We start from the raw sequence: 13,902 nt of genomic DNA on the forward strand, positions 1-13,902 counted from the left end.
ACGTGGGGCTTTCTTTTCTTTTTTTGTTGTTGTTGTTGTTGCATGACGTGTGCTAAAATGTGCTGTTAGGGAAGCGTGTCTTGCATCCTGAGCAATGAAGATGGGTCGTTAGAATGCGAGCGGGATCCTACCTTGGTCCAGCCGCTGCGTCCTAAACTGGACGCTGGGGCTGTACGGCCCAGGGCCGACAGCTGTGAACGCACACACCCTGACATCATACACAGTATCGGCACTCAGGCCTTCCAACAAAACACTCGGAGCGGGCGCCGCGACCTCCGAGGCGTTTCCTCGACTGTTTATGTCCTTGTACAGCACCGAGTACTTCACAATTTTCCCGTTTTGCTCTATCAGCGGCACTGATTTCCATGCCAGCAGGAGGGAGGTGGCGGACGCCTCCTCGGAGATGATGTTTTCCGGGTATCCGCTCGGGGCGTCTTCCGGAGTGGTCACCTCTTTCACAGCCTCCTCCCCGTAGCCCATTTTATTGCGGGCAGAGAGTCTGAACACATACTCGGCTCCTTTGTAGATATCCTGGGCGGTGTAGCGGGTTTCCTTCGTGGGGAACTCCACGACCGTAAAGGGGAGGACGTCGATGCGGCCGAAGGTGAGTCGGTAGCCCAGGAGAGGGGTGGGCGGATTTGGAGGCGGGTGCCACTGAAGCAGAGCGGTACCTACGTCGGTGGCAGTCACCGTCAGTTTGGGTTTCTCGGGCACTAGAAAAGACGAAAACAGTAGAGGAGCAAAAGAGAATGAGAGGGAACCATGAAAAGATAATTAGAGGCTAATTACAAAGCACATTATTCGTTAACCTCAAGCAAAAACTGCTGAATATGATTAACACGCCGCCACATGGCTGGCTTCTTGCCGGCAAGGTGTGACGGAGCGAGATGCAACCAATTCAACGATTTAATGGCCTCTAATGATCATTAGCGACGCCAGAGTCTCTGAGATCATTACCGGGTCGCGCGCCAGCTTTCGTAGCCGCGCGTCTTACGTCTCAGGGTCTGTGCGGACACACTTACGTGGCAGGGCGGTGCACACGCTGACGGGTTTGCTGCGAGCACCGTCGCCCTTGGCGGTGTAGGCCCCCACCGATACAGAGTAGGAAGTGTCTGCCTTCAGGTCTCCGAGCACCACCTCCTGCAGAACAACAAAAAGCACTGTCAGCTACAAAAGTAACCACCTTTGTGCGCCCTAGGGATAATGATCGGGTTGGCACTTTGATAAAAATAAAAAAAAAGGAATCAAGGTCAGAGCGGTCAAAGCCAAACACAGAGGTACAGCCTCGCCGACTAAAGGTACACTTGGGTTTTATTTGTCTGCCAGTGTACAAACAGTTATTCAGCTTACTTCCACACACGTACACACAAAACCTTGAAGGGTACGCTAAAGTTATTTTCCCTTCTTTCTTTGCTCGTGCGGTCGCTGCTGTTTTTGTTAAATGCACTGGCTTTGTGATTATCTATACAAAAAAAAAATAAACATCTCTATCGAGTTAGAAGAGCTCGGAAACGTCCATTCTCAGCCCGAAATGACATTTCACTACACAATATCTTGTTCATTTCTTGTTCTTGTTGATAAATCGCGCAGACGGTCGCAATATTTTGGCAATACAAACATATTATCAGTTATCTCTGTGTTTTTTTGTTTTTTTTTAAATACAGACGAGTAGCGGAAAAGCTCAGAAACGCGACCTCGCTTAAAGCTTAAAGTGTTTACAGCGTGATTGTAAAGCTACGATCGCATTAATGTGACACAAAAACTTTCCATGATGTTGTTATTGTTACCAAAAAACGTGCTCGCACAAAGGTGTACTCACATATTGAGCTGAGTCGTCATATTCCCACTGGACGGTGATGGAGAAGCATGGGGAAAGAGGAAAAATGGGAAACAAACCTCAGCAACGCACATATGCATGGTTACAGGTTACAGGTATAGACTTTAATTTGTTCTAAAACAGCATGAACGATACATTTCATTATAAACTCAAGCGTGTGTAAACCGATCCGATACGTAGCCATGTAAATACCGCTAAGCTAAAGAAAGTATTAATTTTAGAAAATAAATTTCCTGTCCAGAGCTATGCTGCGCCCGCGTCACATGTCTGAGGGAAGGTAAAGGCGTGTAAAGGTAGCAGGGAATGAGCGACAAAGCCGCATAATGTGACGCTGAGTGACAGCTGTTTTGTGCGGAGAAGGGAACACTTTCCAGTCCAGTTCTATATTTAATCGTTTCAGCTTTTAATCGCGTAGAAAAGTCAAGTTTCGCTGACACGACTGCATTCGTGTTTCCTTGGTTTTGACGGGATTACTGGAGATGAAACGAGTGCGGTATAGGATGATAAGACCGTTATCAGTCTGTCTGCTCACCCAAGTATTAACCCTCTGACTCCCGCACTAAGAAAAACGATTAATCACAATTAATTATCTTCCATTTTAATCCATATTAATAGTTTTTTAACATATCGTTATTAAAATGTTCACACGCACAGATTGATGCAACTTAAATACTGAAGCTGTATGTTGTATGTTTTCGAGCATCTGTTCAAATGCGCTATAAAGTATAAAAGCCACAGCTTGGATATTTGTATATATAATGTAGTCACACATGGGCAAATTTGTGTATCAACCATGTGGCTACAATGCCATTTAAAGGGTAAAGGGTTAAATTTTAGAGGCGCTCGTAACCAATTTTTCTTCTTGTTTCTTGTATTTATGAAAAACTAACCGCACTGGTTGTTGGCTTTATCTTCATATATGAAACACACATGAGGACGAACTTCTCTTTTAACTCTCAGCAGATGTAAAACTATTAATTTAAAGAATGATAAGGACAGTTTCTGCTCAGTAATCTATCAGTGGAAGTAATAATTTGCTGTAACACACCAGAGGACTGTGTGCGCACATAAAAAGAGGAAAAACCAAAGCATTTCTAAATTATAACCAGATGGCCACATGCTGCTTTTCTTCATCAGCACAATATATCCAGGTAAGCCCAATAATATAACGGTTTTAGTGAAAATAACAAACATCATTAGCAAAGGATGAAACATAGCGCTCGCAAATAACGTCGCTAAGGGTTCATTTCATTATAAGCTGCTTGGAGTTCACGTTGGCGTTACCTGTGAGTCGTCTATGAGGATGTCCTTGATGAAGGGCTGACCCTGAGGCTCTCCGTAGTTCATCCTCACATAATGGACTTGGTAGCCTCGGACCTGACCGTGCTGCCGTTCGGGCGCCGGTGACCGCCATTTCACCCTAATGGCCGAGGCGTTCACAGTCTCTGCCTCCACCCCGCGCGGGGGACCGCTTGGAACTAAAAAATGCATTTTGGGATAGATGTCAGGGGTCACAGATGACGGGCACTCAAACTTCTCAAGCAAAGGCCTCCTACTTTTAGCCTAACCGAAAATCTGCGTTTTTCTTGGGGCGGATTAAAAAAAAAAAGAGAAAAAAATACAACTCTCCAAAAAGTCTGAAACGGCTGAGATGTCTGGGAAAAAGTCAAAATAGTGAAAAAAAAGAAAAAAAAATGAGATTGCTTGAGGAAAAAACATGGAAAAGCAGTGGAGGATAAGAAGCAAATGTAGAGAAAGATAAGAATGGCAGATAGGAAGAGATTTGTCGCCAGGGGCACACAAACAGTGGCTGGCAGTCAAAGAGAAAATACTGTTATCAAGAAAAAAAAAAAAAAACTCTTTCCCACTGCCAAGGAGTGCACTTCTCCCAAAAAGAGTGAAAAACACTGAGAGGCAAAAAAAAAAAAAAAACATCCAGCCACATCTTGCTATCTGACTGACCCATGGTCAAACAATCTAAAGCAAACGTCTAAATTAAGACTCCGGGAAAAGGGATTATTAAACACAGGCATCAAAAATATCACTAAATACAATAGAAATGATCAATAAAATATAAACTAAAATGATTAGCTAAAAGGCATTCAATTAGTTGTTAGAGCGTTGGAAAGGATCAAGGGCAGTAAGAGAGGCCGAGGTGAGGAAAGAGGCGACCGCCAAAGGGTTTCTCTCGCAACTGTTAGTGGGGGGATATTGTTATCTGGACAATCTCAATCATCCCTTTTCCCAAAAAGAGGGGATAGTAGAGTAGAGGAAAGGGTGAGGGGTGGATAAAAAGATACCGGTGGAAAAAAAAAATAGGTTTAAATTGGACGCCGGAGGAAAAAAGGGGTCTGCTGCCACAGACGAGAGAAAGCCGTGGTTATGAGGGAAGCAGGGAGGAGGTTTCCGGTTGCTGGAGGGTGGATATGAAGGAAAAAAAGGTGCGGTATTCAAAGCCGGAAGGTACGACTGGTTCTTAAACGCATCATCCAGTACACACATATGCCTTTACTGGCCAGTGGAACAAGCTTGCTGTTAGTTTAGCGTGCTTTGATCTCAACAATGCTGTGTTAGTCAGTTAGCCACTGTTAGGGAAGACAGAGTGGACCATCGTAGAGGTTTTTTTTGTTTGTTTAGTGTTTTTTTTGGAACATACCATCTTCCTCCGTGCGGATAAGCAGCTGTAAACTTTCCGGTCCGTCCCCGGCTTCCGTTTGCGCCCGCACCGTTATGCCATATTCAGTCCATTTCTGTAGGTTTTCCAGGAGATACGTGGAACTGTCCGGGGGGACGCCGTCAACCCTTTTGGACGTCCTGTTGCCCTCCGTAGTGGAGTACTGGATGGAGTATCCCGTAATGACGCCGTTCTGAAACTCCAGAGGAGGCGGGGCCCAACTTACCAGGACGCTGGTAGAGCTGGGACTGGTGCACGCGATGTCCTGGGGGGGCGCTGAGGGAACTGAGCGGCCGGTTTTGGAGGAGTCACGGTGGGGTTCGTTGGGGTGAATTGGTTAAATTGGTCGTGTGTGCAAGTTGTTATTTCGGTGGGTGGAGAGGTGAGGGAGTGAGTTTTTTTTGCCGTGAAGGAATGGGGATGAAATTTGAGTGGACGAGGAGACAGGGAACAAAAGACAAAGAAACATAAAATGAAAACAAAACACTGGAGGACGGAAGTTCTCGCGAAAAATGACTCTGTGGCTAGAAGAGCAGGATGGCTGAACACAGATACTGAGTGATGGGTGTCAACTTCTGTTTGGTAGAAATGTCTGATTAATGGAAACGAGTGGATGACTTAAAAGAAAAAATGCAACACAAAAAACACCGACTGGAGCTTAAATACACAGACATAACTTACTTGTCCTCACAGCCTACCCAAGCCTCTGTGCTCCATGTGGGACGTCTTATGTCTACCTACGCTCCTTACCTTCTTTGTACTCAGTCTCTCACAGACCTCAGACTGGCACTCAACAAAGTATCAATCGTTTTATTTATTTATGACTGAGGCTTTGTTCTGAAAACTTGATGAATAAATTAACTGTTGAAGTTGAAGTGTCCATTCTGAGGTCAGTTACGATCTGGATTCATGAAGTTTCACCCTTTGACAATGCAAAAACAGCATCTTTTCATTTTTCCATCAGTTTGCTCCGTTCTGCTCCTTATTTGTGTCTCTATCGTGAATTTTAATATTTATTTGCATTGCCAAAACTTAAACTTCTCTCTCTCTCACTCTTCACGCCCACTCACACGCAGACATTGAATTTTCCATTCAGAAAAAGACACGGAAAAACAAAATAACAAAAAGTAAAGGATTTTCATTTTAAAATTCAAACATTAAAATTGAAATTCAAGGCTTTCTAAAAAATTTTTTATCAGGGTCGAGAACGGATGAATAAAAGTTAAAAAACTGCTCACTTTTCATTTTCTGTTTCTCAAACCAAAAATGACAGAAACGCAAGAGTAAGACTCCAAAGACATTTTAGCCTGGACTAGCTCGGGAAACCACAAATACAAGTCATATATTTGGGCAGTAACACAGCACCGTCCTCCATCCATGCATCTTACTTCTGTCTGCAAAATACGAACAAAAAAGGCACTTGTTTTGTTTCTGACAGAACATGACAATAGAGCGGGTTTTAAAGTTTTGTTTATCCATTCTCGGCCCCGATAAAGAAAATTTTTAAAATGAAAATCAAATAACCGCTCACTTTTTTGTTTTTTTTCAATATCCTTTTCTGAACAGAAAATCCACTCCAGAGCATACGCGGACCGCACACACACACACTCATGCTGCAGTGTGTGCAGGTAGACCTACGTGTCTGTGGTGTGTCGATAGACACTTCGTTGGTATACGCCCCAATCCCGTTTTTGCTTTTGGCAGCCAGCTGGAAGGTGTAGGTGGAGAAGGGCTTTAGGTTCTTCAGCAGGTAGGAGGTTGTAGGCTCAAAGCTGACTTTCTTCTGAAGGGACGAGAACAGAGGAGTTAACGTTTAGTCTTCTATCTTTTACTCTCTTAACGTCCATCCAAACATCAATTTACATTACATTTTTTTTTTTTATCCAGCACTTCCATCCTTACCTCATCTGTGTCGTCTGCCCGCCGGTAAACCAGCTCATATCCTGTGATCTGACTGTCTGGGCCCCCCTGAGTTGTGGGGGCGGTCCAGGATAACAGGATACTGGTCTCAGACTTGGCTTCACCTTTAAATTCTGAAGGCTGGGATGGAACTACAGAGTTAAGAAGAAGAAGAAAACGGGATCCAGAATCAGAATCAGAATCGGAAAAAACTTTATTTATCCCCGAAGGGCAATTAGGAGGGCGAAGAGCGGTACATAAAATAAGAACAAGAGAATAAGATAACAAAAGAATAAAAATTGCAAAAGTGGGCAAAAAAAGACAAAAAGAAACAGCGTATTATGTACAATGGCCTGCTGCCAGTAACAGAAGAGAGACGGATTGTGGAAAATGATATCAAGACCAATATGTATAAAAAAAAAAAACAGCAGATAAGGCATGACAAATAAATAAATAAAATAAGTTAGTTAGAGAAAGGTATCATCCGTTATCAGCAGAATGATTAACCCTTTAAGACCTGAAAAAAAAAAAAACAAGGTATTTGAATTACTGTAACTCACCGGTGGACAAAATTCAAAGTGTGTCTGTGGCAAAGTTTTGCTTTGTGGAAAAAAAAAAGATGCCATTACGGTAATGATGACAAACAGCTGCTGTCGGCTGCAGGTTGGGGAGTGAACGCAAGACCGGGGAGCTCCAGGAAGAGAGAGTTGTTTGGAGGAATTTGTTGGTAAAAACGAAGTTAGTTCTACCCTTGAGATGTCATAAAGGTAAAGCACAACTTCCCAGTGTTTAGCCACACCTTGAATTTCGTCAACAGCTCAAACCACTGTGAGTTACGGTTATTTAAAGGGTTAACACGTACGATAAATTCTAAATTCTCATATTTTACCTCCAGTCTTGGCTATAATCTGCAGGTCCTGCGACAGAGGCCCGTCTCCTACAGAGGTGAAGGCCAGCACTCTGATGTAATAGGTCTTGTTGGGAGTCAGATCCTGGATGGTGATGAAGTTGGTGCTGCGCACCATCTGCTTCTCCCACTGGCACCCAAGTAGACACACAGATGCACACTCATGTATTATACAGTTAGACAAACCAGGTTATCATCTGTTAAGAATTAAAAGTAACAGGAGAATTAAGCAGAATCATGCGCGCAGAGATGCCCACCTGGTTGACTGGCAGCGTGCTGTCGGAGGTGTAGTACACTCTGTAGCCCACCACCTGTCCGTTGGGTTCCTCCGGCTCGTCCCAGTGGATCATTGCTGTTGTGGCGCTCAGCATTCGACCGATGACCTGCAGGACAAGAGAGGAACTTCAGTAACAGAGTTCTGGGTTAAACTATTCAGCAGCTTTTGTTGGAAAATGTTAGTATTTTTGAAGACAGGAAATATCGTAAAACAGAGACGTGTTAAACGCACTGCGGTAAGGACCACCTGTACGCAACTAGTTTAATAATAAAAAAAACAACCCAGAACCACATCATGCCGACGAATTCATCACCCTGACCTGTCGAGGAGGCGAGGAAGGGGCCTGCTCGGCTGTGCGAGCCTCCACCACCTCGCTCGAGGGGCCCTGGCCGATGGTGTTGACAGCCGCCACCCGAAAGTCGTAGTGGGAGTAAGGGCTGAGGCCGCCCACGCTGTAGCGCGTCGTGGCGATGCCATCAATCTCTTTGTAGGGGTCCTCTGAGCCTTTGGCGCGATGCTAGACGAAAGAAGCACATACCGATTTAAAGCTGCATTAGAAAACCGGAATGAGGAATACCTGTGGCTCTATTTGTGTAAATAAACACGAACACATTTAGTTACATCCGAGGCTATTTGCCAGCATAGATTCATGCTAAAATATGCAGAGTGAAATGAGAGGCCGGTGTAATGTAGGTGTGCTGCTTAGGTCTTACATCTCAATCGACTACTCCTCGCAGTCAGACAGAGCGCTCACAAGGCACCGGAATTCATTTGAGCAATTTGGGAATGGAGATACAGAGGGCTCGTTTATTTTACAGCCCTACTTAGTGAGGCTGCTAATAAGGGTTGTGTTTGTATAAAAAAATCTCAGCACTGTGCCTGTCACACCTGAATGATATAATAGGAGACAGGTTCAGGGTTTCCAGAGTCCCAGGTGAGAGTGATACTGGTTGCAGTTCGCTCCGTTACCACGGGGGTACCGGGGGCCTTCGGCAGAGCTGAAGGGGAGAAACAGACAGGGAGATCTCATCATCATTTCAGAACTATTTTGGGAGTCCAAACTTTCACTGAGTAGAAAAAAAAAACAAAAAAAAAACATCCTGAAAGTGATTAAACGCTCGGTATCTGAATAACACCATGACTGTAATCTCTACACGGCAATAACAAGTCCTGAAACACAATTATGAGATTATCTTAATCGCGAGAGGAAAAGCAAATTCCAAAACAAGAAAGTCGTTATGTACTAAAGAGATTTTTTTAATTTGACACACGTTTAAACTGAACAAATACTGACAAACGAGACACAGATTGTGCGGTGAAGTCGAAACGGCAGTTAGAGAGAAACAGTTCCAAGCTCGTGCTATGAATAAAAAGTGGAGGCATGAATTCCTACAAGCTTAATAAAACGGGAAAAAACACCAAAGTGAACTGTTACAGAATGTAATTTCCTCACCTGCTATTTATTATAGTTTAACAAGTTAAATGTCTGAGTAATTCTTTCTTCTTTGGTATAAAATATTACTCTGTATTTGACTAAATATTGACTTTATGCAGCATTTACTTCACACATTTGACTACGTGACCTACTTTTTAAGATGTCCTCTGTGGTAGAAATCCAAGAGGACACATCCGTCATATTCCTTAATCAGTTTGTCCGTCGCTCACACACAAGTCTCCTCAGGACCCACCTTTCACAATAATCTGTGCCACCGCCTCAATCACACCGAGCGTCGACATGGCAACACAGGTGTAGTTGTTGGACTGGCGCACGTCGGTCAGCTCCAGGACGTTGCGGCCTATCGGCATGTCGTCCTCCGGCGTCAGGTCCTCCGCTCCCAGCATCCACTTGACGTACGGCATGGGCGAGCCCACCGCCACGCAGGTGATGTTGACGTTCCCCCCCGGCATGATCTCGCTGTCGGCCGGCGGGATGGAGAAGCGAGGAGGGACACGACGCACTGGACCAAACGGCAGCGAGGGCAAAGAGAGACGGGGAAATGATTACGAATTCATGATTGTGCAGAACGCCAGCGAGCAATCTGGAGGGATGTGGCAGCGGGATGATTATTATTATTATTATTTTTTTTTTGTTGTTGCGACGTGAGCTCTGAGATAAAGTTTTACGGCACTCAGATTGGACTGCGAGCACTCAGACAGTTTGGTACACAAGCGCCGAGGCGCATGTGATACCAACGTGTTTTATTAATGCCGTTTTCAGGTGTGCTCCTGTAAATATTGCATGAGCCGAAACAGAAGAGATGCAACAAAAAAAAATAAAATAAATAAATAAATAAATCACAGAAACACACATGCATTCACGGGGAAATACAGTACGCGGTGCATCCCGAAGGGATTAACTGTACTGGCAGGTTTATTAAAGCTTCACTGCCGCACATAAAACAGTCACGGCGCACAAACACAAATGGCAGTTTAATGGAAGAAAAGGAAACGTTCGGGGAGACACTCAAAGGAGCCACACAGCTGTTACAGTACCAACCTTCTCGCAGCTCTGCAGTCGGAGATAGGGCAACGCACAGCAAGAGGGGAGGACAAGAGAAAAGACAGGAAAGTGGAAAATATCAGAGGAGCGACAGAAGACAGGGGCCAAAGATTGGTCAACGCTGGTCAAAGCCAGCCTGTTTAAAGCAGCCTTCCTCTGCCAGACGTCTCCACGGACCGCCTGTCAAACACTCACTGAGCAGCACTGCGAGATTTTACTGGCCCTGCAAGCGCTGTTATCTGCACATCACTGCCTTTGTGCTGTTTGTGTGTGTGTGTGTGTGTGTGTGTGTGTGTGTGTGTGTGGACGTGTGTTATGTACACCCATAACAGATACACCTAGCGCATGACACAGGCGTGTACGTTGACGTGCACCCAATCGGGAGTGTGTTTGTCTCGTATCCCCCAGGAGCGATGCTGGAGAAAAAATAAGAAGCACGCTACACTCTTTAGCGCTTTTTTTTTTTTTTTTTTTTTTTTTCTTTAAGGAGGGCAGACAACTGAGCAAAAGGGCCCTGGGAATAAAAATGTCTCCAAGATTCAAACATTTGGTAGATCTGTGTGTGTGAATGTGTGCACTGATGGAGCAAGGGAGGGAGGGAGACGGCGCCTGAGGAGGTGAGATGTCTGTCAGATTGGCGGGGTTGGGGGTTGGGGAAACAAAAGTCTTAACCAGACAAATGATTTGGTTTTTAGCTGAGGTCTAAAGGCTAAATAAAGAGGGCAGAGAGGTTAATGGTCCGAGTGAAACATTCAGCCCAGGTTTGGAGAAAAGCAAAGAGCCGTCCTGTTTGACCCTCTGGAGTCGACGCACGCGCCTGCGTGTGCAAAACACATGACCAGTTTAAGATGACGTAGCAGCAACACGCAACATCACTGAATGGCCTTTCAACTTTTGTAGAAAGTGCTAACTTCAACCTATATATACCACTTTCAATTTCAATTTCAATTGACACTTTCAATCAATTAAATTGTGTTGATAGGCCAAGTAAAACTAGACTTACTATAAATCATTTAAGCCACACCTTTTCCTGAATATTTCCATCATGTTGGTGCCAGACCTGGTGCACGGGAGAAATGGTGAAAAGCTAAACGCTAGCAAGCGGGGTTGCTAGCTAGCTTTAAATGCTCGAAAACAAAACAAAAAAAGCTTGGCACCCCCTTTCCTATTGGTGGAAAAAATGTATCCCGTCAACCAATCAGGAAATCATGTGTCAATGGTTGCTAAGGAAGAGGGAAGACTTGTGGGAGTGACGCTATATTCAATTATTTCCTGTATTTTGCTTCGTTGTTTGCAAAATTTGCACATAAGCCTTTAAAATTTACACTTTAGATTTGCATTCTAATTCATAAAAATTGTTTATTAAACGTGTTTACATGTTTTCACAGTGAAAAATCCTACTTTTTGGTTTTAGTGTGGTTTTAGGTCCAGTGCATTAATGCAAATTGTCAAAATTAAATGATAATTGGAACATGACGCATGTGAGGTTGTGCTAAAAAGAATGGAACTAAACAAGGCAACCATGTGAAGAGTTTTTAAGATGAAATATAAAGGTAAAACCAAAAGTAAACGGCCGATTATACTCTGCACTCCAGAGGGTTAATGCTGTCAGTCAGTCAGAAAACATAAATATCATCGTAGGAGTAAGAGCATTACATGACATTAATATAACACACATTCTTTCAACAGATGTCCTAGATTGCGCATCTATAATTAATTGTTCAAATTGGTCTTCTTACCTCTGACATAGAGGTTCGCTGGGGTGGAATAGCGTGTCCCATCGCTGTTGGTGGCAACACACTCATACTTCCCCTGGTCTGACTCTTCACTCATCTCTATCTGGAGGGCCCCTGGATGGAGGGAGGGAGGGACATAGAGAAAGAGTGGAAGATAGTGAAAGACAGAAAGGGGGGAAAAAGAGCAATCACACAGAAGTGGAAGATGTCAGGTAATTGGGCATAGAACATAACACATAAGTGTAAAAAATTGCCGAAAGAATAAATGAGTCTGAGGGAGTTTTCAGCAAAAAAACAAGCTGAAATCTGTATGAGGAACACAGGGCTACAAAGAGAGCCAAATCCATAGAGTGACATTAACAGGTTTCTACTTTCACTGTCTGCAAGAATGCGCCCAAAAACAAGGGCCGGCTTCCTGATTTAGACACAAAAAGAAGAAGAAGAAAAGGAAAAAAGGCACAGATACAAAGCCTACAAAAAATGGACAATGTAGTCTTCATGCAAGGCAGAAACAAATAAACCAAAAAAAAAACAAAAAAACAAAAAAACAAGCCAAAATAAGCAGAAATCCAGTCATGGATACAGTTTTTAAGAAAAAAAAAAAAGAAATCTTTGCTGCAAATTGAGACGCAGTTAAGATATCCCCAACCCTTTCAGATCCACCAGTGGGATCAGGAGTGTGATGTCAATTTTAAACACACCCAGTAAGGAGGTAAAGGATTCAACCGACCTCCATCATGGCCAACAGATTTATTATTAAAAAAAAAAAAAAAAAAAAAAAATAGGAACGACATACGCAAAGCCTTGGGGGAGGGGCCGACGCTTTCTCGTTCCCTGAAAATAGAAAAACGGTCAAAAAAATGTCAACCAGAGGTTCTTTAAAGATGGCGTGGGAAAGGCAAAAAAGCGCCCATAAAAACTTTATCAAAAAAGTGGTTGTTTGGGGCTTTTTATCGGTAATGAGAGAGAAAGAGAAAGCAATGGTGAAATAACCATGAAGGAATGCGAGAGTGTGTGCAGATTTGTGTGTGTGTGTGTGTGTGAGTGCACAATAACGTTTGCAAGTGTGTATCTGAGTCTTCGCCATCTGGACGTTTCAGGCTGAGCGAATAACAGCTGGGAGGGAAAACAAAACGGGGACGTTTGATTGGGCAAATATAGACAAGGTAGAAGGAGAGGCTGGGTCAAGCTTATGTCAAGACCCAAAAAAAAAGAAGAAAAAAAAAAGAAAAAGGAAATCAGGTCACACAAAAAATAATAATAATAATAAAAATTAAAAAAATAAACGTGAGTATACCCTGTCACCTCAAACTGAGCAACAAAAGAAATAAACCCAAGTTTTAAACACATCATGCTTTAGATTGGAAACAAAGTAGATGGAAAGAGTTAAACGGTGTTAGACTGATGGATACTAAAGTGAGATCACATCATGGAAGCGGTGGATTTTTGTGTTACAGAGTGAATGCCGGGACTGAGATGATGGGGCAAATAAAAAGGATGAAGAGAGGATGACAGATGCGAAGAGGGGAGGTGATCGTATAATGAATTGCTTGCTCAACTCCAATTCCTCCTCTTGCACCTACTGCAGATCTGAAGCAGCTGGAACGAGTCTTTTGGAAAATAAAACCCCGAAAAACATTGATTAACCCACTGAGGACTGCTTTTTTCAGATCTGCCACACAAAGTAGGAACCAGGGGTTGAAAAGGAATCAGGCCACTGTGTCATGTTGGTCCTCCCCAGTAGTCTTACCTCGTATGGGCGTGCCACCTGAGTGGGCAATGAATGCACGAGATTAGAAGAAGGAGAAGAAGAAGAAAATGTTAGTACCACAGGAGGAGAAGGGAATCGGGGAAGGGGAGGGGGGGGACTTTGGGAGGGGGGGTGGGGGGTTTGGAGTTTGGAGGGGAGGGGGGTAACTTGGAAAGGAATCAAATTAGAGAGAAGGCTCAAAATATAGATCCTTAAGAGAGTGAGAGGAAGAAGAGGTAGAGAAGAAAAAAGGCAGAGTAAATAAAGACAGAATAAGCCTGAGAAGAGAAAAAAAAAGCAGATCCTAGATAGAGTGACAGAT

At 43.7% G+C, this 13,902-nt stretch overlaps 1 protein-coding gene across 21 annotated transcripts in view; it reads right to left on the reverse strand.

Annotated features, from left to right (window-relative positions):
* ptprdb (protein tyrosine phosphatase receptor type Db) overlaps positions 1–13,902 on the reverse strand; it is a 162,839-nt gene that overhangs the window by 31,434 nt on the left and 117,503 nt on the right. For 5 of the 21 annotated variants that reach the window (XM_047577715.1, XM_047577698.1, XM_047577703.1 and 2 more), the window contains 15 exons: positions 13,581–13,598; positions 11,834–11,944; positions 10,092–10,103; positions 9,283–9,552; positions 8,483–8,592; positions 7,914–8,111; positions 7,575–7,700; positions 7,300–7,447; positions 6,414–6,562; positions 6,150–6,294; positions 4,494–4,796; positions 3,122–3,315; positions 1,820–1,846; positions 1,023–1,140; positions 132–713 (listed from right to left, as the gene is read on the reverse strand). In XM_047577715.1, coding sequence (XP_047433671.1) covers positions 132–713; positions 1,023–1,140; positions 1,820–1,846; positions 3,122–3,315; positions 4,494–4,796; positions 6,150–6,294; positions 6,414–6,562; positions 7,300–7,447; positions 7,575–7,700; positions 7,914–8,111; positions 8,483–8,592; positions 9,283–9,552; positions 10,092–10,103; positions 11,834–11,944; positions 13,581–13,598 — 2,511 coding nt within the window. The remainder of the gene's footprint in view (positions 1–131; positions 714–1,022; positions 1,141–1,819; positions 1,847–3,121; positions 3,316–4,493; positions 4,797–6,149; positions 6,295–6,413; positions 6,563–7,299; positions 7,448–7,574; positions 7,701–7,913; positions 8,112–8,482; positions 8,593–9,282; positions 9,553–10,091; positions 10,104–11,833; positions 11,945–13,580; positions 13,599–13,902) is intronic. The other 16 variants (XM_047577711.1, XM_047577707.1, XM_047577709.1 and 13 more) reach the window with 10 other exon arrangements.

This window comes from Mugil cephalus, chromosome 2 (assembly GCF_022458985.1).
Source record: "Mugil cephalus isolate CIBA_MC_2020 chromosome 2, CIBA_Mcephalus_1.1, whole genome shotgun sequence".
NCBI lineage: Eukaryota > Metazoa > Chordata > Actinopteri > Mugiliformes > Mugilidae > Mugil > Mugil cephalus.